This window comes from Vigna angularis, chromosome 1 (genome assembly GCF_016808095.1).
Source record: "Vigna angularis cultivar LongXiaoDou No.4 chromosome 1, ASM1680809v1, whole genome shotgun sequence".
Classification (NCBI taxonomy): domain Eukaryota; kingdom Viridiplantae; phylum Streptophyta; class Magnoliopsida; order Fabales; family Fabaceae; genus Vigna; species Vigna angularis.
The window spans coordinates 57,221,886-57,246,859 of NC_068970.1; the positions used below are offsets into that span (position 1 = coordinate 57,221,886).

The window sequence follows — 24,974 nt, forward strand, 5'->3', positions numbered from 1 at the left end:
AATTATCAAACCTTTCTCTGGATGAAATATTTTACACATTCCTCCCTTGATCAAAATAGCCAGACCTTTTTCTTGTAATTGTCCTATGCTCAAGATATTATTTCTCAACTCTAGAATATAGTATACTTTAGCGATTATGAGATTGACTCCATCTAAAAGTAACTTCACACTTCCATTCATCAAATTCATCTTAGTGTTGTTTCATAATTTTATTGAATGTCGAAATTTCTCATCAAGCTCATGGAACATAGCTGGATCACTACCCATGTGATTAGAACATCCAAAATAAAGGAACCATGCATCTTTTACTTTAGCCTCGTACAACTCCATATAAGACATCAAAAGCATTTCTTCATCTACATTAATCTCTACATAATTTGTTTCTTTGTTTCCAGGATATTCGTAATGAAAATGTCCAAGTTGATGGCATTGGTAACACTCTAGAATTATCTTGTTGAAATTTGCTTGACCTTTTCGTCTTCCTTATCCTTCTCTTCCTCCACCTCTATGGGCACCTCGACCATGACCTCTTTCCCCTTCAATTGCTAGGTGCAAAGCATGTTCCTCACCATTGTTATAAAACTTGAATTAGGAAATTTATTTCTTGTTGCTTGGTATTCCTAGTATTAATGATTTTAGGTGGAAAACCTACTCAATAGGCATCATGATTTATTTCTGGCATTTGAAGAGGCAAACCTTTTACTGATAAATACTTGTAACAATTCATTTGAAAGAATGCAGAAGAAAGAAAGAGAATTTAAAAAGCTGCCAAATTTTGACTTCTTGTTGCCAACAAATTGGTATCAGAGCGTGTGTGTGTAAGGTGAAAAGTGAGAGACCATACCAAGCTTAACAGAGAACACCGCGATGTGCGCTGACAGAGAGAGAGAGGAGCGACTGAGAGTTTTGTGAGGTGTGAGAGTTGATGGTAAACACTTGAGAGAAATGGCAAGTCTAACCAATGGCATCCCGTTACCCAAGTTGAGGAAAGACGTTAATTATGACAACTGGAAGGTGCAGATAAAGGCCCTTCTCGGCTCCCAAGATAATTGGGATGTGGTCGAGACTGGGTTTGAGGAATCGACAAGCACAGATGGATATTCAAATGCCCAGTTGAATGCGTTGAAGGCCGTTCGAGCTAAAGACAAGGTGACCTTGTATCTGCTATACCAAGCTATTGACGAATCCGACTTTGAGAAGATAGAAAATGCAAAATCTTCCAAAGTAGCATGGGATACACTCGAAAAGGCAAACAAAGGAGGCAAACGAGTGAAGCAGGTCCGTCTTCAAACCCTTAGGGGCGAGCTGGAAAACATGAGGATGAAAGAGTCTGAAAGCGTATCCGAGTTCATTACTCGGGTGGAGATTATGGTGAAAAAACTAAATCAGAATGGTGAAAGTCTTTCATCAAACCGAGTTGTTGAAAAATTTTTGAGGTCATTGACAAATGATTTCAAGAACATCGTATGCACAATAGAAGAGTCCAAGGACCTATCAACACTTACCGTTGAAGAGCTTGCTAGGTCCTTGGAAGCACATGAGCAGAGACGGAAAAACAAGAGGGGGAATCCCTTGAACAGGCTCTCCAAGCAAAGACAACAATAAAAAAAGATAATGTGTTTTATGCTCAAAGTACTAGAGGCCAAAGAAGAGGGAGAAACCAAGGTGGTAGAGGAAGAGGAAAACGAAGAAATGTGCAAGTTGATCAACAAAACTGATGTGGCCGAGGTCAGGCCCGAGGTGGTCGAGGTCAAACTCGAGGTGGTCGGACAAACACAAACAACATTGAATGCTATAAATGTGGAAAGTATGAGCATATTGCCAAGGATTGCTACTCGATAAAATGCTAAAACTGTAGAAAAATGGGCCATATTTCCAAGGATTGTAGGTCAGAGAAGGAAAAAGAGGAGCTAACAACCTTACTTGCTGAGAAAGAAGAAGAAGGATTGTTGCTAGTGAAAAACATTCCAAAAACCGAGGTCAAACCAAGCTGTTCTAATAACTCGGTCTGGTACTTGGACACTGGCGTAAGTAACCATATGTGTGACGACGAGAGTTTATTCAAAGTACTTTCAAAGGAGGAGTCCAGATCCGTTTCTTTCGATGATGCTTCGAAAGTAACTGTCAAAGGTCGAGGAACGATATGGTATCAACAGAAAATTGGGCTAATCAAAGATATAAGAGATGTATAATACGTACCCGATCTCAAAAGCAACATACTGAGCATGAGACAGATAATGGAGAAGGGGTACTCGGTTCTGATGAAGGACTGAGAATTACAACTGAGGGATAAACTCGGGAGGCTCATCGCCCAAGTAGAAATGAAGAAAAATCGCATGTACAAACTTGAGTTGAAAATAGTTCAAGATAAATGCATGCAACTTGATATGGAGGATGAGGCCATGAAGTGGCATTTGCGGTTCGGTCATCTTCACTTCGAAGGGTTGACCGAGCTGGTGAAAAAGGAGATAGTGCTCGGACTGCCTAAAATGGAATTCGAAAAGAGGTTCTGTGAAGAATGTGTGATCGGAAAGCAAGCGAGGACTTCTTTCCCTCGGAGCTCTGAGTACCGAGCAAAAGAGTATCTCGAACTGATCCATACCGACTTATGTGGGCCAATAACTCCAAAATCATTTAGTGGTAGGAGATACTTTGTCTCTTTCATTTATGGTTTCTCAAGGAAGACGTGGGTTCACTTTTTGAAGGAGAAGTCAGAAGTGTTTGAAACTTTCAAGAAATTCAAAGTGGTGGTAGAGAAAGAAACAAACAAAGTCATCAAAACAGTTCGATCTGACAGACGAGGCGAGTTCACTTCTGCCGAGTTCAACAAATACTGTGAGGAACATGGAATCAAGCGTTTCTTGACGGCTCCATATTCTCCGTAGCAAAACAGTGTAGTAGAACGAAAGAACCGAACTATTCTCGACATGGTTCGATCTATGTTGAAAGGGAAGAATATGTCGAAGAAGTTTTGGGCAGAGGCGGTACAATGCGCAGTCTATGTACAAAATAAATGTCCACATGCCAAGTTGGGCGAGAAGACGCTTGAGGAGATTTGGAGTGGTGTGAAGCCGAGTGTCTCTCATCTAAAGGTGTTCGGTAGTGTGGCCTATGGGCAAGTACCAAGTCAGCACAGGACAAAATTAGAAGATCGAAGCAAGAAGTACATATTTATCGGGTATGATAAAAATTCTAAAGCATATAAACTATTTGATCCTGTTAACAAGAAAGTGGTGGTGAGCCGAGATGTTCACGTGGAAGAAACGAAGGAGTGGTGCTGGAGTAACCCGGTCGAAAAAGAAACTAGCTCGAAGATTATTGTACCTTCAACAACAACAACCACCGAGTCCTCAGATGAAGAAACCCAGCCACAACAGCCTAGGATGAGAAGTCTACAATAAATATACGACACTAAAAATGAAGTTCATGTTGTATGTCTTCTGGCCGACTCGGAAGACTTGAATTTTGAGAAAGTCGTCCAAGAAGAGAAGTGGAGAACAACCATGGATGAGGAGATCAGAGCGATTGAACGCAATAAAACTTGGGAATTGACCGACCTTCCTGAAGGAACTCGACCCATTGGAGTAAAATGAGTGTACAAAGAAAATGAATATTGAGGGAGAGGTTGAGCGTTATAAGGCTCGACTTATGGTAAAGGGCTATAGACAAAAGGAGGGAATAAACTATGATAAAGTATTTGCTCGTGTCACGAGAATGGAGTCAATCCAACTCCTGATCTCGTTAGCTGCTCGAACCAATGTCCAATTCTACAAATGGATGTGAAGTCGACCTTTCTAAATGGAGTGCTAAAAGAGGAGATGTACGTTGAGAAACCACTTGGGTGCATGAAGAGATGGGATGAGATGAAAGTGCTAAGATTGAGAAAATCCCTCTATGGACTGAAGTAGGTTCCCCGTGGCTGGAATGAAAGAATTGACGGGTATTTCAAGAAAACTGGGTACGAGCAATGTCTGTACAAACATGCTTTGTACAAATAGAAATCAGAGAAGGATATGATGATAATTGCTCTCTATGTTGACGACCTCATATTCACCGGAAGCAACACGAAGCTGATTAAGGAGTTTAAGGAGGTAATGGAAAAAGAGTTCGAGATGACAGACTTAGGCCTGATGAAATATTTTCTTGGCCTGGAAGTGAAGCAATCGGAGGATGGGATTTTTATATCTCAAGAAAGGTACGCGCTTGAAATTTTAAAGAAGTTTAAAATGGAGGACTGTAACCCGGTTTCTACTATAATGGAACCGGACACTAAACTCTCGAAGTTTGATGGAGGAGAACGAGCTGATTCTGGGAGATATCGAAGTTTAATCGGAAGTCTGAGGTACCTTACAAGCACGAGACCCGACTTAATGTTGAGTGTTGGGATAACGAGCAGATTCATGGAGGATCCAAGCTATACACATTGGAAGGCCTTGAAGAGAATTTTGAGATATATTTGAGGAATCCTATCACTTGGTCTTTTCTATTCAAAATCGGATGACTATCGACTATTGGGTTACTCGGATAACGATTGGTGTGGTGATGTTGATGACCGAAAAAGTACTTTAGGTTACGTATTCCTACTCGAAAATACGACTTTTACTTGGCTGTCAAAGAAGTAGTCCATTGTAACCCTATCTACGTGCGAGGCAGAGTATGTGGCGGCCTCTTGGAGCGTGTGTCATGCAGTCTGGTTTTTAAATCTATTAAGGCATTTGAAAGTGATCCAAGATGAAGGAACTGTGATCCGAGTTGATAACAAGTCGGCGATCGAGTTGGCAAAGAACCCAATTAATCACGGAAGGAGCAAGCATATCGACGTCCGTTTTCATTTCATCTGAGAACAAGTAAGAGAAGGAAAGGTCAAGCTGGAGCATGTTGAAAGTCGAGCTCAAGCCGCGGACATATTCACCAAGCCACTACCGACCACACTGCTGGAGAATTGTAAAAAGCTTATTGAAATGAGAAATGAGAAGAGTATTTAAGTTTAAGGGGGAAATTTGTTATAAAACTTAAATTAGGAAATTTATTTCTTATTGCTTCGTATTCCTAATATTAATGGTTTTAGGTGGCAAACCTACTCAATAAACATCATGATTTATTTCTGGCATTTAAAGAGGGAAACTTTTTGCTGATAAATACTTGTAACAATTCATTTGAAAGAATGCACAAGAAAGAAAAAGAGTTTAAAAAACTGCCAACTTTTACCTTCTTGTTACCAACAAGCATTGCATCTAATGAGCTCTGTAACTCATCATCAGAAAAGACATAAATGTCCTTTGACTCTTCGGAACATACAATATAATCAAACTTCTCAGTTAAAGAATGGAGAATTTTTTTTCCACCACTTTTAACATCTAATATAACTTCTCCATAAATTTGCATTTTGTTTGTCACTCTCATCATCCTAGAAAAATACTTTCACTGCTTCACTAGACCTTATCTCAAGAACTTTAAACTTTTTGTGGAGAGTTTGAAGATGATACCTCTTTTGACCCTTTCATTTCTTTCGAACTTTTTCTTCATAACATCCCATATCTCTTCCCATATCTCTTTAGAAGTGTCCTTTTTGTGAATGATGTCGAGAACCGTTCTATCAATCGCCTGAAAGAAATAATTATTCACTTTAAGATCTTTCAGTTCTCATCGTTCTTCTTTTATTGTGCTTCTGTTTCTAGTGCTTTGCTTGCTTTTGGAACATAGCCAAGCTCAATTAGTTCCCAATATTCCTTAAAGCGAAGACAATTTTCCATTAGCATAATGACCATCAAAAACATGGAATGGTTGGTTCTACGGAACTCCTTCTATAGTCATTTTTCTGTACTATTATACAAAAATATTCAAAGACTGTTGCTTTGATGTATCAGGCTCAATGGGAGCTCTGATGCTAGATTGTTGAAAACTTTTATCTTAAGTAAATTTGATAGTAAGAACACAATAATATTGAGTTGCAGAGAAATGGCTCACTTTTATTAACAGTGACCCAAGCTTAAATAGCCAATCAAACGTTTGCACCACAACTGGAAAATAGCCCATTTAATGGAAATAAAGACTAATGGTAACAGAAACAACAATAATTTAAAATAGATAAATATTCCTAAAGACTAGGACTTCTCAGTAAACTAAGATATTATTCAAAAAGAAAAAAAACTGCATTAAAACTCCTTAAGTAAAATGTTAAGACAAACTCAAATGAACTTTATAATCATCCGTATTCTTATTGAATCAGTCAACAAACTCTTCATAAAACAGTCTATTCACACTTGATACACAATTCCAGTGATAGAAACTTACCTATATACGTTGGTGTCTTCATCATGTGCAATCCTTTACACAAAACAAAGAACATTCTTACAATGTTGTGTCTTGCATTTTGTATGCATGGAATTTTTCTTCACTAATTTGACCTATGAAATGAGTTGATTTTGGAATATGTTGAAAAAAAATAAGTGATCTTACTTTATTTTAGTTTTTTTTTGGAAATTTGGATTGTCTTTATGATTTGTATTTATCATGAAAATATATTGTCTGCCCGCCACCCCGTCAAGGTTTTGGGATGTTTTGTATGCCATTAGATGTTTCGGAAATTGATGACTTTTATTTTTCCATTCATACACCTTTTAATTTTTTTTTCCTGTAGTGAGGTTGTGATTAATGAAATTTACTTCAGTAAGGTTATTATTTCAAAAGATTTCCTATATAATTTAGAAATCACTTTTACCGAGGTAAAAGGGTAAAATAATTACTTTAAAAGTTTGGGGAGTTGCACAAAGAAATTGTGGGGTGTAGCAAGTAAAATCTCTAATTGAAAGTCAGAACGAGATGTGGTTTCGCATCGTAGTTGGGTCATACTGTAGCCACGAGCCCAGAAAAGCTGTGGATCGCGAAATCACATTCCCAGCAGAGAAGAAGAAAGAAAAGTAGCAAAGCAGAGATTTTGATAACAAGGGAAAAAGCTGAAACTAAATCGTAACAGAAGAAGAAATATGGTTAGGGTGGCATCGTACTTCGCGATGACGCTGGGTGCTTTCGTGTTCTGGCAGTCCATGGACAAAGTCCATGTCTGGATCGCCCTCCATCAGGACGAAAAGGTTCTTTAGCTTTGCTTCTTCATTTTCTTCATCTTTCTCTCAATTCCCTTCTCCAATTTTACTCTTCAGCCAAAGAAAACCCTAGATATCATCAAAAAAATCATTATTACAATTATAATTTCACACCTAACTAAGTTTTGATTTTATTTTAGGATTTCATTTCGCATATACATTATTTTGTCCTATATGCAGTACCGAGTTTATATTATTGCATTGTAATGAAAAGCGCATTATATTTTTTGTGCCAAAGTTCGCGGACTTGTGCAACTCTGATTTGTTTTTACTTTCTTGATTCTCTTTCTGTATCATAATATGTTTCAGCAAGAGAGGTTGGAGAAGGAAGCGGAGATCAGAAGGGTTAGAGAAGAATTATTGCGGCAGCAGGCCAATCAGAAGGGTTAGAGAAGAATTATTGCAGCAGCAGGCCAATCAAAAGGATTCTCTTTATTGAATTCGAATATGTTGAAATTTTGCTGCCTTTTACTTTGTACTTTCCTTCCCATGCTATATTTGGTGCTCAAATAAAATATGGTACTCCCTAGCACTTCAAATTAATTGTGTGGATTTCTAATGTGTTTCCATGGATTTTTTCGGTCATACTTGAACCTTATTCTTCTTTACAAGTACGGGTTTTGGAAATCAATCAAGTATTGGATCATATTATTAACTGACTGAAATAAAAGTCTGTAAACTCTCTAGTTTGTCCATCTGACTGTGGTGCAAAAATCATTTGATTTTGATGCTGCTGCTGCTGCTTCGCCTATATTGTGAATGTCTTCTTACTTCTTCGGCAATTCCCTTGTTCTCTGTGTTTTACTATGATATTCAGATATAAGTGGACAGACTGGCCTGCTTAAAAATAAGTTTTAGAGTGGAGACTTAGTATCAAACCATTTTCTGCAGCGTTTCTTTTGACCTCTTTCTCATACTTTTCACCTACAGAATTTTGAGGTTAAATCGAGCGATAGAGGAATTATGAAGTGACAGTACTAACTGAAATAAGCAAGTGCCCAAAATGCTTTACATGCTTAACTCTTCCCAAGGTCTTGACAATATTGCAATTAGGCAAGTACTTGGTATAGAAGTAGAAGAATTTCTTGTTGGTTTGCTGTCTAGATGAATATTTCAGACAGAACAGTGTGGTGCCGTCATTGTGCTGTTACAGCTGCATTCACTACAGGGAACATCTAGCATCGTGTGCATAGATAGTGAGTGACTGATTGAGGTAGACTGCACTGCTGTACGAAAATGTGGCAAAATCATTTCCAGGGTTCCTTTTATGATTTCACACTCTCTTTTTCAGAACCCTTAATTTTGACAAAATCCAGTAGCTCATGTTCATTAATCTTTGGCCGTTGTGTTTTCTTTCACTCTTCAAGTCAGCTACTCGCTTTTCGGTCCAAGCATGCACTTGGGTTTGCGTTGTCCTCTCTGTTCTTGCCTGCCTCTGCTTACACTTTGCTGGCTGTTCTTTCGGTCCTATGCCCTTTTGTCCTATGCCCTTTCCGGAGAACCTTGTGGTATGAGTAATTGCCCCATCATTGTTATTGTCTTTTGTGCTTTTTACAGACGTGCGCATGGGAAATTTTGATGACTCTTGCTACTAATCAGTTATGCATTACATTTATGATGATTATGTCTTTAAGCTATGGTCTTTTGATTATTAATGGTAAACATGTCTTTCATTTTAATTGTTTTTTTTTGTTTTTTTAATTTTGAGCATTAATATCTTTGTATTAGGCAGTATAAATTATTAGCATTGTATCTATTAGCCATCCTTTTATCTACATCCCAGCTATGACATTTTTAGGGTTAACTGCCCCAGGCTACTATGGGGATGGACTGCCACAATACAGTAGTACTCTCAACAGCTAAATGTTTTAACTTCAATCCAATGACTTTATTGTCATGTTTGCTTCGTGTTACAATTTGATTGTACCGAGTTATTCCTTGTTCATAAAGACTAGAATAGGAATCCACTTCCTGTTCGGTATATGTAGTCATGAGCTGATTGAGTTGTCTGATTTTCTATTAAAGGTCTGGGTTGTTAAGGTAAGGTAACTGCATTTAAATCATGTATGTAATTGGTATCTTTTGTGGATTTTACATATTGCATGGTGTCACATATTTGTTATGGATATTCCTAGTTTCTGTGGAACTAGTCTTAGTAAAATTAGGATAATAGGTTGAATTTTCTGGAAGGTTCCTTTAGCATTTCACTCTTCCCCTTACTAGTGATCGATGTTAGAGTGACACTCTCACTCTTTGATTGTATAGTATATGGCAACTGTCTAGCGCAATGGTGCAATATAACGGATGGCTGATGTCTTTGGTGATGTGTGTAAGTACTGAGAATTTGTACTCTTTCTCTCCACAAGTGAAATATTTTAGTTGTGTTGTTTTCTAGTATGTGGCAACTATCTAGTGCAATGGTGGGATACAGTGGAGGCTGAGGTCTATTGTGCACATTTATTTTAGTGCTGAGAATATTTACGCGTTCCCTCTACTAGTGGAATATTGTAGTTGTGGTGATGATCGTGTGATACTCTAATTCCTGCTTGTTGCCTTGTTTATTGCAATTACCAATTGCTTGGGTAGTACAGGAGTTTGATGAACGGGAAAATCTATAGTGCTGGTTACCAATTAGAAAGGCATTAATGGTCGCTTCCAAACGTGAAAGGAAATACTCAAGTAGACAGGTTTTCCGATTTCTGGCCCTTGGTTCTTCTTTCTCTCCGCTAGGTTTATATCCACTTAGAAGCACAAGGCATATAAAATACTCTGATTTCTAGTTATTGGTGCTTCTGTTTGTAGGTCCTTTAGTTGTAGTAATTGATCAGGAGAATATGGATTAATTGCCATGGACTTGATTGATGCTGAGCTATACTGTACAAATCATCTCATACACGAGATGGTTGTAGTTTAGTTTGTTTTTCTCTGAGTAAGAGAGGGGTACAAAGTACAAAAAAAGAAGAGCGAGAAAGTTATAAATGTAGTAAGTGATCTAATTGAACAGAAAGAGAAATATATGAAATAAACGGGGTGAAAAAGGAATGAAAAAGAAAATGAGTGGATGAATATAATTAGTTTTGGTTTACCTTCATCAATAGTTCATCAAATGGACAATGTTGAGAAATTATCAGCTTCATGGACGCGTGGGGGGTGTTTTTATTTTATTTTTTTAAATTCCAATAATGCTCTTTACACAAAACACTTATTTCTAAACATATTTTTCATTTCTCATCATTGACTTTATATCTCCCGCTCTTGTATTCATCAGTACCGGTGATGAACACATACCTTTGAATATGTGAATTGCACTTGCACATTGTATAGCGACAGGCTTATTGTCCCCTAAAATGACATTCTGCAACTTGTAATTCATTTTTTTTTTCAAGCCAACACATTTATTATATCTATTATTTGATTGCTTAATCTTTATATTGGAATCGGTTAAGAGCCAAATTATTTGGCTATTCCTCGAATGGGCCCAATCAGCTTATTTTTTTAGATGTTTGAGATTTTGACATCTCGATTTGTGAACGTCACCGTACATTTTTAGTTTTTTGACTAGGAAGTTGTTGTAAGAATGTTTCTTTAGTAAACATATTAGCATGTGTATCACATTCGTGAGTTAACTCGTCAATTCAGACGAGTTTACGTGTTTGCTCATGACTTTCGAGTTAAGTTGGAAACAAACTCGTTTTTTGTATTGAATTGGTAAACTCGGTTGTAGAATTGATAAACTCGTATAAACTCGCAAGTTTAGAAGCATGTGTGAGTTTGATGAAATTTTTTTTTGAATCAAAATGAAGTCGCATCAACTCACCAAATTAGGGCTTTCGCAATTAATCCTTTTCTTCTTAATCTTAACTCTCTCATGTATCACCCTCTCACCTCACACCAATGTATCACTGTTTTTGACATAATCTCTCATGCTCGCGTTCGTTGTCAACAACGTCGTCTTCCTTGCCGATTGCCATCCTGGATTGTCGTCTCTATTGTGCTCGAACATCGTCAGCAAGTTCGTTGTTGCCATCATGCTTGGTCATTGTCGCTCGAAACACGTGTTACCTCTTTGCTCTGTTTTCTTGTGTAAGTTTTACGTTAGAAGATATTTTAAAAAAATAGTTTAAGTGTTATATATACATCTCAAAAATATAGTATAAAACTATATACAGGTGTCATCATTTAATAATATGGTAAAACAGTTACTGGAAATAAAATTAACCTTATAGTTATTACAAAAATAACCATAAAATTTAAAGCTTTAAAAAAATCCTACACTATTTCAAAACTATGTACCTAACCGACCGGGTAATACAGGATTAAAACAGTGACCGGACGGTTTAACCAAAACTATAAACAAGTAGTATGACCGAGTGATCATAATCTAAACAGCAGGGTTCTCGCCATCCAACGCCTGCTCCAATGAACACTCCTCCCCCTCTCCTCACACCCAAAAGGTTCATCGCAAAGAATAAATACCGAACGGAAGACATAACAAACAGAAAACAAAAAGGGTAAGCTAGAGTAATTTAATTAATCATTCAATTAAAAGGAGTATAAACAAACATGCAACATACAAGCATATCAAGCATACCAAGATAATCATAAAATACATACTACGACCATCCGGATTGTGTGAATATGTAGCTTGAGGCCGTTCATGCACTCGGGTGGTGTAGTAACTGGAAAAACCATCAGCTGCCACCCGATGTTAGTCCGTTATAACTCACCCAAGAACCTATGAGCTAGGACCTCCCGCCATTCTCACACAATGCATTACCCGTCCCTACTTGAGAATTGGTAATCATCAGAATTTCAGGATGAACTCCATGGATTTCGCTGTCCATACTTATACTTTACCACCTTGATAACCACTACCGAGACATTCCTCCTTGGAATTCTCTTTCACATCCATATTACAATTATCATGTCATACTTTCACTTTGGCACCATTATGATAATGCATACATAAGCCATCAAAACCACGGGAATAAATATAAATATAGGCCAAACAGAAAATCACCAAACAGATAGGAACAATATCAAACACCCTGTGAATATTGGAGACCGAACTGTCTCTTACTACCTAAAGAATAGGACCGAACGATCCATAACAGGTATGACTGAAGGGATGGCCGAACGCTATTTAAAAAACGACCACTATAAGATACCGAGTACAACAACATGACTGAATACTATAACCAGGCCAAGAACTAAATTAGATCTAACGCTTATGACTTAGACCGAACACTTATAGTTTAAGCCGAACGCATATAGCTTAGGTCGAACACCCATAGCTTAGGCCGAACACTAAGATATAACCGAACGGTCATTAACGGGTAAGACCCATAAGAGGCCAAACACAGTTAAGACCGATTACAAGTACGAGACCGAGAACTACTAAGAGATCTAGTGCTAGTATAACCGAGCACTATTAAGACCGAGTGCTAGTACATGACTGAGCGGTCATTAACAGGTAAGACATATAACAGACCGAACGTAACTAAGACCGAAAGCTATGACTAGACTGAACGCTATATTCAATTGAATATTAGCATAAGACTAATCGGTCCTTAACTGAAGATCCACAATAGCATAACTCAGTTAAGATTGTGCGCCAAAGGAAGCCGAACGGTCAATGAAGGACCCTCAGCGAACTGCATAATTCTATAGAATGACTGTAGAATTATGATCAACACCAAATCCTTACCAATTCCCTATATTATTCCCAACTTCTAATCCTCCAAACTTGTATCATACATATCTATACACATTAATTAAGAGTATATAAGCCTTTCTAACATCATTAAGAGAGTTTCATCTCAGATTTGAGAGTCAATTCTGTAAAATCATGAACTCAAGAATCGAACATCAAATTTTCTAGTTTTGGTACAGTTTGAGTGACTTAAGGGTTTTAACAAGTCTTAAATAAATTACCCAAATTTTCCATACAAACCAAACTCACATCAGACACAAATTCCCCATTTTCACTACCATACTTCCTCACAATTCACTCGGCCAATGAACTAGAATTATGCATAAAGGCATTCAACATGAACACAACACACTCCAACCATGTCGAACACACAATCATTCAATTCCACATACATGCAGAACCATCAAGCAGTATTTTCACACATAGTAAATCATAATTAAATTAGCTAGCTTCCCTTACCTCGAATAAACCGGACAATTTCTGTACTTCCACAGTCTTGCCTAATCCACAAGTATCTTCTAAGGAAACCTACATATTTCTGATCGGTGAAAAAGAACCAACCAGAGGATCAAAGACAGAAAATAGATTCAGAGGAGTAGTTGATGAACACATGCAAGCTGAACAATGCTTGCATGTAACAGAAAATGCAGGAACCTCAAAGGATGAAGGGATTGAACTTACCAACCCCAAAACAGTAACTTGATCAGTAAAAAGAGAAGCTCTTGACACCAGGAATACTCAGATAGAGCCTGATTGTCAATCAGATGAACAAGAGATGAGAATTTCTAGGGAGAATTTGTAGAGAGAAGGAGGAGAAAAAGAACTTTAATAATTTTGGAGAGAGGAAGTGCATGCAAAGAGTGACACGGAAATTTGAAATTTTCATTTATATATTACTGTCAAAAATCAATCGGTCCACTCAAATACACACATTTGTCTCTTCTCACTTTCTTAAATTTCTCGATCCTTACATTATAAGTTATAATTTAGTGAACCCTGCAGTCATTCCTTTCCTAAGCACCTATAGTTACTCTTTAATTTTTAAAATCAATGTTTATTTATAACTTTTTAAATTTTTGTAAGGAAAAACTAATATAATTAACACAAAATGTCTTTGAATGGTTATAATTTTGTCCAGAGCACACTAGTGCAGAAAGGACATTTAACGTCTGTATTTTGACCTTTTAACGTCAGATCCAGACCCGACGTCTTTGTGGGTGACGTTAATCAGACGTCGGACTCCACAGGTCCAACGTCTTTATAGACGTCGGACATGCATTAACCGACGTCTAAGGGCTCTATAGACGTCATACATGGCATTAACCGACGTCTACTGCAGCTCGTGTCTTTGGGTAGCGTAGTAGCACCTTCTTCCTTTGTTAGTTTCGTCATAGAAAAGGTTGCGTCTTTTGGACCTCTTATGGCATTTCAACCGAAAATCGAATCTGGGTCCTTGCCTAGTTCCATTCCAACTGACAATGAAAACGAATACGGTGACTTGAGAACTAGGCAAGGACCCAGGTTCGGTTTTGGATTGAAACGCTATAAGATATCTAAAAGACGCAAGCTTTTCTTACGAGGAAAATAGCAAAGGGAGAATGTGCTACTACGCTACCCATAGACACGAGAAAAAATGCACCAAAACACAACAAAAACTCATTTTAATCAGTTCAAATGGAAGATACTCAATCAAAGACTAATTTCATCGGAGTAAAAGTATGTTTAAACGGTTTAAAAGAGACAAAAACACGCTTGGAAATGCAATGCCGCGGAGAGAAAATGTGAGAAGGAAGACGATGAAGTGCGCGTAACCGCGAGTTCGATTTCTGATTTAACAGTAAACAAGACGTCGGACACCTAGGGAACCGACGTCTATTCTCGCCTAGACGTCGGGGCCCTCACTAATATAACGTCCAAAACAACTTTTCACCTACCCTGTCAGGCCATTTAGACGTCGGATAGCGGGATCCGACGTCTATATGACGGAAAAAAAGAACTTTTCATCTACGTGTCAGACATATACACGTCCGTTAGGAGAGACACCGACGTCTATAATCGTATATAGACGTCGGGGTGGCGGGATGAGACGTCTATAAGGCGAAAAAAAAGAACTTCTCATTTACTTGTCAGACATATAGACGTTTGTTAGGAAGGGCCCCTCTAACAGACGTCTATATGCCCAACTTATTTACGAAAATGCCACCGGTCAATAATTTACGTTGGTTATTTTGTGATCTGACATCTACAGGGTGACGTTAAAGGCCAATTCTGCACTAGTGGCAATCCAAATCCATCTTCGCCAATCAAAAATATAAGTATTATATGTAAACATTGGATAAATATTAATGATAATAACACTAATTATTATTTGAAGATAATGAGTAAAAGAATATTTAGATTTAAATATCATCTTGTTGGATGTAAGAAGTATGTTATTCATATAAATTATTATTTATTTTCATGTAAAGTAAACTTTTATGAATTTATATGTTGAATTTACTATATTTTATGAGTTTACGTAAACTTTCGAGTTTAACTGGATATTAGTATTTGTATATTAGTATTTGTATATTGATGTTTAAGAGAAGAACACAAATTCTAAAGTGCATGTGTGGTTCTTTAACTAAGTGTAAAATTATGATTTGAGGCAAATGAGAGGATTCACATTTTTTTACTATTCTAAGATTTGATACTTTGCTGTAGTATATTGATAAGTAGGATATATGACAAATTCTTGCTTTTAGTCATTTTGATTAAAAATCATCTTACAAGCGAACATGTAGTATCTAATATTGAAATAGTGCTTAAGAAATTACATAATATTATAAGTTATTCCATTGGTCGAATTTGAAACCACAAAAGTGATAATAGTCAATTATATGTCATTGTGAAAATTAAATGGAACAATATTGTTGGGTAATTTATCTACGTATCCATTACAGTGGTTAGTCTCAATTGAATAATGTGCCGTGAAAATAAATCAAGAGACCGAGGATATGTACCGTCTGACACATATTTATCCTTATGGACCGCGATATTCCAACAACGTATTTTTAACACTTTTTTGACAACGCCACGTGTCGTTGTTTGATTGGTTTGTTTTAAAAATAATATTTTTTTAAAACCTACGAAACGGAAGTCCGTAACCTTTATTTTTAGTGAAAATCCGAAAATAGCCCTTTCTCTGTTCCATTGGAAACGAAGGTTCGTTCTCTTGAAAGGTCGAAGGTCATGTTTCGTGCCGCTTCACTTTGTTCTCTGTGCGTGGTGTTGTCTCCGTCCAGTTTCGTCTCCTGTTATCGTGCGGAATGGGAAGTTTCGTTGACCATTGTCCGACGACGAAGGTAAGTGGTTTTCCATTCCATGTCGTAGCTTGGTTATTCGGTTTGGGCATGTCGTAGCATGCTTATTTGGTTTGGGTTAAGGTTTGGGGTTGGTATCCTTGTGTTGTGGTTCTTGGGTTATTGGGTTTCGTTGTTTTGATGATTTTATTTTGGTTTATGCAGTTGAGTGTTCGTCACTCTTTTTCGACAAAGTATATATGTACTTTGAACGAACGCTTGACAGACGAGCATCGGTCATTGATTGCGTGCCTTAGAGGAACAAGAATTTCTAATTGAAGAACTTAAAAGGAGGGTTGGAAGTTTGGAGGCACAATTGGCTGAAGAGAAGGCAAGAAGGCAAAATAAAGATGACGTTCGACAAAGTGTGCCTCGTACAGAACCATCCGTGAACAATGGTTTTGTATCCCCTACTGACATTGACGGAAATGAACAACCTTTGAAGACGTATGTTAGGGTTGGATCACGAAGGCGTTACAAGGGAAGAGCACTTAGGACTCCATACACCGGAACCGTAGTGCTTAGAATAAAAAATGAGTGATCTGTGTATTTAGTTGATGGAAAATGTTATTTGGAAAGTAATGATAATTGTAATCATTGTAAATAGATTAAGAAAACAATGTTTAATGTATCCGATTTAGTTCAATGAAATAAAATTTGAGTTTTGGTTTTGAATTGGTCTCATATTTTATTTATTCAATACCATTGTTATTATGAGTTGTGGGTTTGTGGATTTCAGAATGTGGTCATTTTTTGTGTCTCCTAAGTTGCAGGGTTGTGTGTAAGATGTTCGTGTTTGAGTGGTCTTTCTGGGTAACATGGGTGACGATTACCCGAGAGAAAATTGGATTTTGTACAGAAAGTCCAACACAGGTACTCAGTCAAGTGAACAGGGGTCACCATTGGAAAAAAGGTGACTTTTAGGCACTTCCGCACCTGTCTGAGGCTGGTCCAGGTGTTTGAGTGCTGGGATAGGGTGGTTGGTGATGTGATGTGAGGCCAAGGAGTGTGGGGTGACCCCTCATCAGTTGCAGGAGCAAGGTGTGCAAGGGATGAGTGAGGATGTTGAAAAAAGGGTTTGGTAATCGTTTACACCATCCTTATAAACGATTACCCGAGAGGAAATTGGATTTTGTACAGAAAGTCCAACACAGGTACTCAGTCAGGTGAACAGGGGTCACCATTAAAAAAAAAGGTGACTTTTATGCAATTCTGCACCTGTCTGAGGCTGGTCCAGGTGTTTCAGTGCTGGGATAGGGTGGTTGGTGATGTGATGTGAGGCTAAGGAGTGTGGGGTGACCCCTCATCAGTTGGAGGAGCAAGGTGTGCAAGGGATGAGTGAGGGTGTTGAAAAAAGCGTCTGGTAATCGTTTACACCAAACCTGTAAACGATTACCCGAGAGAAAATTGGAATTTGTACAGAAAGTCCAACACAGGTACTCAGTCAGGTGAACAGGGGTCACCATTGGAAAAAGAAGTGACTTTTAGGCACTTTTGCACTTGTCTTAGGCTGTTCCTTGTGTTTCAGTGGTGGGAGAGGGAGGTTAGTGATGTGATTATGTCCCAATGATGGAGGAAAGTGATGTTTTGGCACCCCATGATGGTGGAAAGAAACAATGTTTATGAGATGAGCAACTTGGGTGAGATAACATGCTGTCAACTTTGACCTTTGTTGGCTATTTTACTGATAACGTTTCCCACCAACCTCCAAATGATGTGATTCTTTTTTTATTAGAAACTAGACTCAAAAATCTTTCCAATGACTACTAATTTGTAATTTTTGGACATCTGAGTTGGTACAGTTTATTGTTTCAAGTTAGCGTTTCATATATTTTTGCCAACTCTGACCTTTGCTTGTTCTTTTGCTCATAACTTTCTCCACCGAACTCCAAATGAGCTGATTCTTGTTTTGTTGGAATCTATACTCAAAGACCTTTCAAATTATGCCTTAGAAATCAAGTTTACACCTTCTTTGACACTGTAATCGATTACAAGGACACTGTAAATGATTACCCGAGAGAAAATTAGATTTTGTACAGAAAGTCCAACAGAGGTAGTCAATCAGGTTAACATGGGTGACCATTGTCAAAAAAAGTGAGTTTTAAGCACTTTTAATCTTGTCTTAGGCTGGTCCTGGTGTTTTAGTGGTGGGAAGTGATGTTTTGGCACCCCATGATGGAGGAAAAAAACAATGTTTATGAGGTGAGCAACTTGGGTGAGATAACATGCTGTCAACTTTGACCTTTGCTGGCTATTTTACTGATAACTTTTCTCACCGACCTCCAAATGATGTGATTCTTTTTTTATTAGAAACTAGACTCAAAAATATTTCCAATGACTACTAATTTGTAATTTTTGGACATCTGAGTTGGCACAGTTTATTGTTTCAAGTTAGCGTTTCATATATTTTTGCCAACTCTGACCTTTGCTTGTTCTTTTGCTCATAACTTTCTCCACCGAACTCCAAATGAGTTGATTCTTGTTTTGTTGGAATCTATACTCAAAGACCTTTCAAATTATGCCTTAGAAATCAAGTTTACACCTTCTTTGAAACTGTAATCGATTACAAGGACACTGTAAACGATTACCCGAGAGAAAATTAGATTTTGTACAGAAAGTCCAACAGAGGTAGTCAGTCAGGTTAACATGGGTGACCATTATCAAAAAAAGTGAGTTTTAAGCACTTTTGAACTTTTCTTAGGCTGGTCCTGGTGTTTCAGTTGTGGGAAGTGATGTTTTGGCACCCCATGATGGAGGAAAAAAACAATGTTTATGAGGTGAGCAACTTGGGTTAGATAACATGCTGTCAACTTTAACCTTTGCTGGCTATTTTACTGATAACTTTTCCCACCGACCTCCAAATGATATGATTCTTTTTTTATTAGAAACTAGACTAAAAAATCTTTCCAATGACTACTAATTTGTAATTTTTGGACATCTGAGTTGGTACAGTTTATTGTTTGAAGTTAGCGTTTCATATATTTTTGCCAACTCTGACCTTTGCTTGTTCTTTTGCTCATAACTTTCTCCACCGAACTCCAAATGAGTTGATTCTTGTTTTGTTGGAATCTATACTCAAAGACCTTTCAAATTATGCCTTAGAAATCAAGTTTACACCTTCTTTGACACTGTAATCGATTACAAGGACACTGTATACGATTACCATAGTGTTTTTTCTACAGATTGGCTCTGCACTTGTCCAACTTGGTCCCCTAAGTAAGAATGGCTTCTTCTCCACTTCTTGGGGTCACCTCCCATCACTTTCCACTCTCTACCTCGACTGAAACACCAACACCAAGTAAATACAAGTGGACTTGTGCTTGAAAGTAACAATTTTTGCCAATGATCACCCATGACACCACAGCTGACTACTTCAGTTCAACTTTCTGTACAAAACAATGATTTCTCTCGTGTAATCGTTTACCAGGCCACTGTAAACGATTAAAACAGTGTTTTAGTTTTACAGATAACTGCAATGTCATTAAGTGGTATTGGTTAGTGGTATTGGTGTTTTACTCACAACTGCAATGGTATTAAGTGTATCATAAATTGAACATTACATAATAAATGTTGAGAATTGAGGAACCAGTTTTAAAGTAAACAACTTCATTAAATTAAAGACTTGAAATTATCAAAGTAGGAACTGTGGTACATAGTTCTTTATAATGCAGAAAATAAAGCCTAAACAACCAATTTTAAGTCTGAGGATTGTTTTCAGAAGCACTTTGGAAGTGTTGCAGTTGTTGTTCAATGTTCCCAACGCGCGATTGCAACGCATCAAACCTTGTAGTAATGACCATGACCATGTTTCCAAATCTTGTTTCAAGGGCAAGATGGAGGAGGACAGAGCGACACACAAGATGGAAGGGTTTCCCTGTGGACGACAGACCCACACAAAAGATGGAAGCTTCGAAGATGGAGGAGAGAACGACAACGAAGATGGAAGCTTCGAAGATGGACGACAGAGCGAGAGAGCGAGACACGAGATGGAAGGGTTGAACGCACGTCTTTCCCACCCTAAACCGCCAAACCCAAAACTTAAAATTTTAGTCTGAAAATCCCAAAATACCCCTCGCCCCGTAACCCTTTCTTTGTTTTATTTTCAAATTATTTAGCCAATGCAGAGCTGACACGTGGCGTTGTGAAATCGGTGTCAAAATTTCGTTGTCCAAATAACATTTTCCTATCCTTATAATACTTCTCTCTTTAATGTTAATATGAGATTTTACTCTTCGAAACTCTTCCCAGAATTTTTCTTTTTGAACTTTTAGAAAATTAAAATAAACTTAGTAATACATATTATATGTTATATCTTACGGACTATCCCCCTTTAAAAAACCACCTTATCAACCGTTTTACTACGTCGATTACATCATATACCAAGTTAATTTTTGCAATTTATATTAAGGTATTGTTCTTCAATTTAGCCTGGAGTAGCTAGACTACGCAATTATTCGCAGCAGCCACTCTTATAAATTTAGTAGCATGTGAAGAACAATACATCGTTCGCTACAAGGTCGACAGTGTTCCAACATTAATTCAATTTGTTGAAGGGTTACTTTGAAGCCCTATGGCAGCAACCAAATAAGGAATCAAACTGCTTACCAAAGAGAGAAAAATATGATTATTAAAAAAACAGATGAATTATGCTATAGTTTTGTCGCAACCGGAATCGCGACGGGACGACGATCCAATAAAAAAGAGAAGATATATTGAAAAGAGAGATTGGAGTCGCCACCATAGTTTATTCTGGAAAACTACGGAAAAACCATAAAATGATAAGGCATGGTCAAATTGAACCAGATTCTTGGTTCGGGAGTCGGTTACGTGTAAGGAAGGTATCAGCACCCTACAACGCCTGCCCTAAGGCAGTACCTTTAACTAAATGTGCGAATGTGGATGTGGTTTTCAAAGCGTTTAACTTTCCCTTAAAATAAAACTCGAAAGAAACAAACAATATTTTTTAGCTTTTTTGGCCCGACAAGGATTGACCTTGCTCCTACGTATTCTCATGTGAGAAATCAGGGTTACGTAGTTCTTTTGAAACTGTTTGAGAAATTTGTTTGGAAAATTGTTTGAGAAATTGTTTTTGATAAATTTTGGATTTTTGGGAGAGTGAGCCTGACAAGGACTGGCCTTGCTCCTACGTATCTCCACTTTTGATGGAGAATCAAGGATCACGTAGTTCTACCAAGGCGATATTGTTTGTAGTTCGAAAAGGCATGTTTTTTTTTTAGTTTTTTATGATTTTATATTTTTTTGGTATTTTTAATTTTAGAAAAGAGAAAAGGTTTTTAGCACAAGGACGATGCGTGCGATCACACATGTGCCTAAACCTTTGAAACATATTTTTTTGCGTAATGAGTACTAGGCTGATGCGTACGATCGCACGAGCACTCACACGGCTTTTTTTCCTTTTATTGTTTTGCGTAATGAGTACTAGGCTGATGCGTACGATCGCACGAGCACTCACACGGCTTTTTATTTATTTTATATTTGGGCAATAAGTACTAGGCTGATGCGTACGATCGCACGAGTACTCATACCGAGATTTATTACATTAAATGTTTTTTAAGTTTTATATATATTTTTTTTATTATTTACAATTTTTATAATTTTTAAGTAAAACAACACAAATAAGTTTACTAAATAAAACAAAGGGGTGAGAGTTACTGTACAAGGGGTGAGAAAAATAATAATAATAAAAAACATAAAAAACAAAGCCCGACGTGAATAGGGGTGCCGAACGTTCCGTCGCAGGCGATCGTGCAGTTCGTGGTAGAGACCGAACGTACGTTGGGAAAGGAGGTGAATGACGAGCGCTCGTTGGGGACGAGCGTTCGTTGGGCGATGATGAACGTTCGTAGGTGGAGATAACGAGCGGACGTTGAGAACAGGAGAGTGGATGACGAGCGCTCGTTGGTGGAGATGTCGGACGGACGCTGGAAGAGGAGGCTTAATGACGAGCGCTCGTTGGGGACGAGCGTTCGATGGGCGATGAAGGACGGATGCTGAGAAATGGGTTGAATGACGAGCGTTCGTTGGACGATGATGAACGTTCGTAGGTGGAGATAACGAGCGGACGTTGAGAACAGGAGAGTGGATGACGAGCGCTCGTTGGTGGAGATGTCGGACGGACGCTGGAAGAGGAGGCTTAATGACGAGCGCTCGTTGGGGACGAGCGTTCGATGGGCGATGAAGGACGGATGCTGAGAAATGGGTTGAATGACGAGCGTTCGTTGGAGCATATGCGAACGGACGCTGGGAAACAGGTTGAATGACGAGCGTTCGATGGGCGATGAAGGACGGATGCTGAGAAATGGGTTGAATGACGAGCGTTCGTTGGAGCATATGCGAACGGACGCTGGGAAACGGGTTGAATGACGAGCGCTCGCATGGGCGAGCGTTCGTTGGGGAAATGGGGACGGACGTTCGTTGTGGAATGGTCACCAAATGATTCGTCCAAGAGGAGGCCGAACGGACGCTGGGAAACTGGCTGAATGACGAGCGCTCGTTTGGGCGAGCGTTCGTTTGGACGAGCGTTCGTTGGGGAAATGGGGACGGATGATTGGAAACTAACTGAAAGACGAACGTTCGAATAAGGCTTAACGTGCGTTTATTTATGGACTGTGAGTGTGAGTATGGAGGATGGGTATTTGGCCGTGAGGTGTTTTGGGAGGTTGATGATGACCAGTGAATGCGGGGAGAGGAATAGAGGTTCACGACAGCAAAGAGGGCTGAGGATGATGTGATGAGGATGGAGAAGAGTTTGGGGTGGTGGTTGGCTGGGATGACGCGAGGCTGCAGTGGCGCGAGGAAGCTGACGGCTTCCAATGGTGGCATTAATGGCTATGACATGTCAATGGGGAATGAATGCGGTGGTCTCGATGGCGGCTTCGTTACACTCAAGGTGATTTGGTTTGAAGGTGGTGTAGACGATGACAGTGAAGGGACGGGTTTCACTGCTGAATCGCGTGAAGTAGTATGGTAGCGATGATGATCTGGGGTGATGAGTTTTCTGAGTTTACTAAAGCCATGGTCGGGTTCATTAGTTCTGAAGCTGGCGAAGTGGTCACGGTGGTAGTGAGTTGGTTACAGGAACCTGGAGATGGTGAGTCAATGAAAATGGCTCGCGCTGTAGGGTCAGCCGAGAAACAGGGATGACAGAGTGGGCATGGTAGGAGATGATGATGGTGAATCTGGTGAAGTGGCTGAGGGACGATGAGTTTGCTGGCTGGGATAGATGATGATTGGTGAAGATAAGTAGTGGCCGTAAGGTGTTAACAATGGCCGTAGGTGTTGGATACGAAAGTGATGAAGTTGGCTGTGTATGAGTATAGGAGATAATGGAGAAAGAGAATGTGATGAAAATGATAGGTGCAGGCCGCGGGTGTCAATATGGCTTGTGGCATTGGGTGAATATGGACGATTGGTGTTGGACGTTCAGTGTCATGAAGGGATGAAGATTGATTTTCGGTAACAACAGACGTGTACAAATATTTACAACACTAGCCATTCATTAAATAACAACATATGCAAACTTAACATACGTAAGCTTAACACATGCAAACTTAGTAACAACATAACAGAGGCATGCTCAAAGGCAACTTAACAGAGGCATATTCAAGGTCAATCAATCAAACTCAGAAAAACATGGAGTGGAAGGCATTACTTACCTCTTGAAGCTTGGTTCACTCTTTGCTAGCCTCCTGCGTCCGATCTCCTCCTCTTCTCGGTTGGCTTTCCTTTGCAATCAGGTGCTCCTTCCCCAGTTCCTTTTTTATGGCTGGAGTGGATGAAGGTTGCTGCTGGAAGTGAGGGCGAAAATGGAGAGCTGGATTTTGATGAGTGAAAAGGAAGCGCTGGAAAATAGAAGGATTCTCTGAATCTGTGGAGTGATCAAAAGCAAAAAAAAAAAAAGATGTTTTCCTCCGCCCCCTTTTTCCCTCTGCTGCTTGCTTTCTTTTATAGCCAAATCTCAGAACCCGTGAGCCTCCCAATCTGTTCAGAATTCTTCCCGTGATCCTCTTTTCTTTGCATGCTGAGCTACAATTTTTTGGCCGTGAGAAAATAGGTGAGGGCCTCCCAATCTTGTCTTCTTCTTCATACGGTGGACACCCTGTGCGTGTGGTTGCTTCCCTTTGCATTATTTCTGATTTCTTCATTTTTTACTTCATTATTGCTGCATGTGGGACACTCCAATATGTGCTCATTGACTGCCTTCTTGTCAAGTGGTTCTTCCATGTCATCAAAACACCATTTTATTCTCCTTCTTCCATGTCCCTCCACCTTCACGTGCATGTGCTGACCAAACTGCATCCACTTACACATGTGTTCCTGGGAAAACCTGCTTACTGCTGTGTGTGTCTTAGAGCTGTTGCTCTGGACGTGACAGAGTTGGAGCATGGAGGTTAATGATGATAGGTGGGAACCTCTGTTGTCCGTCACATGCTCACCAAACCAAACGAAAGTGAATACAAAAAAAAAACATAGCAGCTGCTCTTTCTTTATTCAAAGAAAGCCATTACTTCAATGTGCCTCCAGCTCACTTTCACGCGGCAGCACCTCCTTGCCAGTGCACTTACACTATTTTTCTGCATGCTTCTTACCATCTTCACGTGCTACCATGCCCCTTTGTTTTGCTGCCATGTGCGTCTCAAGCTGGATGAAATTTGTTGCTGCAGGCCGTGAGCTTCTCAACTGCTGGATGGTGGACCGTGGCAGCTGCTGGATTGGACGTGAAGTGTTGGCTGGTGATGGTAGCTGCCGTGGTTGGAGGAGAGGAAGAAGATGAGTGTCGTGGTGGCAGGGAGGTTG

The 24,974-nt window shown here is 39.0% G+C and overlaps 1 protein-coding gene and 1 pseudogene across 1 annotated transcript; both read left to right on the plus strand.

Moving 5' to 3' along the window:
• The first annotated feature begins 3,503 nt into the window (after window positions 1–3,503).
• LOC128195403 (uncharacterized mitochondrial protein AtMg00810-like) lies at window positions 3,504–4,985 on the plus strand (annotated as a pseudogene).
• A 1,909-nt stretch (window positions 4,986–6,894) lies between these two features.
• Window positions 6,895–7,734, plus strand: LOC108336379 (uncharacterized). The gene is made up of 2 exons (XM_017572816.2): window positions 6,895–7,091; window positions 7,413–7,734. The coding sequence occupies exons 1-2, from the start codon at window positions 6,987–6,989 to the stop codon at window positions 7,491–7,493; spliced, it is 186 nt and encodes a 61-aa protein (XP_017428305.1). The 5' UTR covers window positions 6,895–6,986; the 3' UTR covers window positions 7,494–7,734.
• Window positions 7,735–24,974: the final 17,240 nt, after the last annotated feature.

Bases quoted from the DNA above. Each gene is read 5' to 3' on its own strand.
- LOC108336379 (XM_017572816.2), top strand. From the start codon at position 6,987: ATGGTTAGGGTGGCATCGTACTTCGCGATGACGCTGGGTGCTTTCGTG. The intron at 7,092-7,412 runs GTTCTTTAGCTT...AATATGTTTCAG, and splicing joins CCCTCCATCAGGACGAAAAG to CAAGAGAGGTTGGAGAAGGA.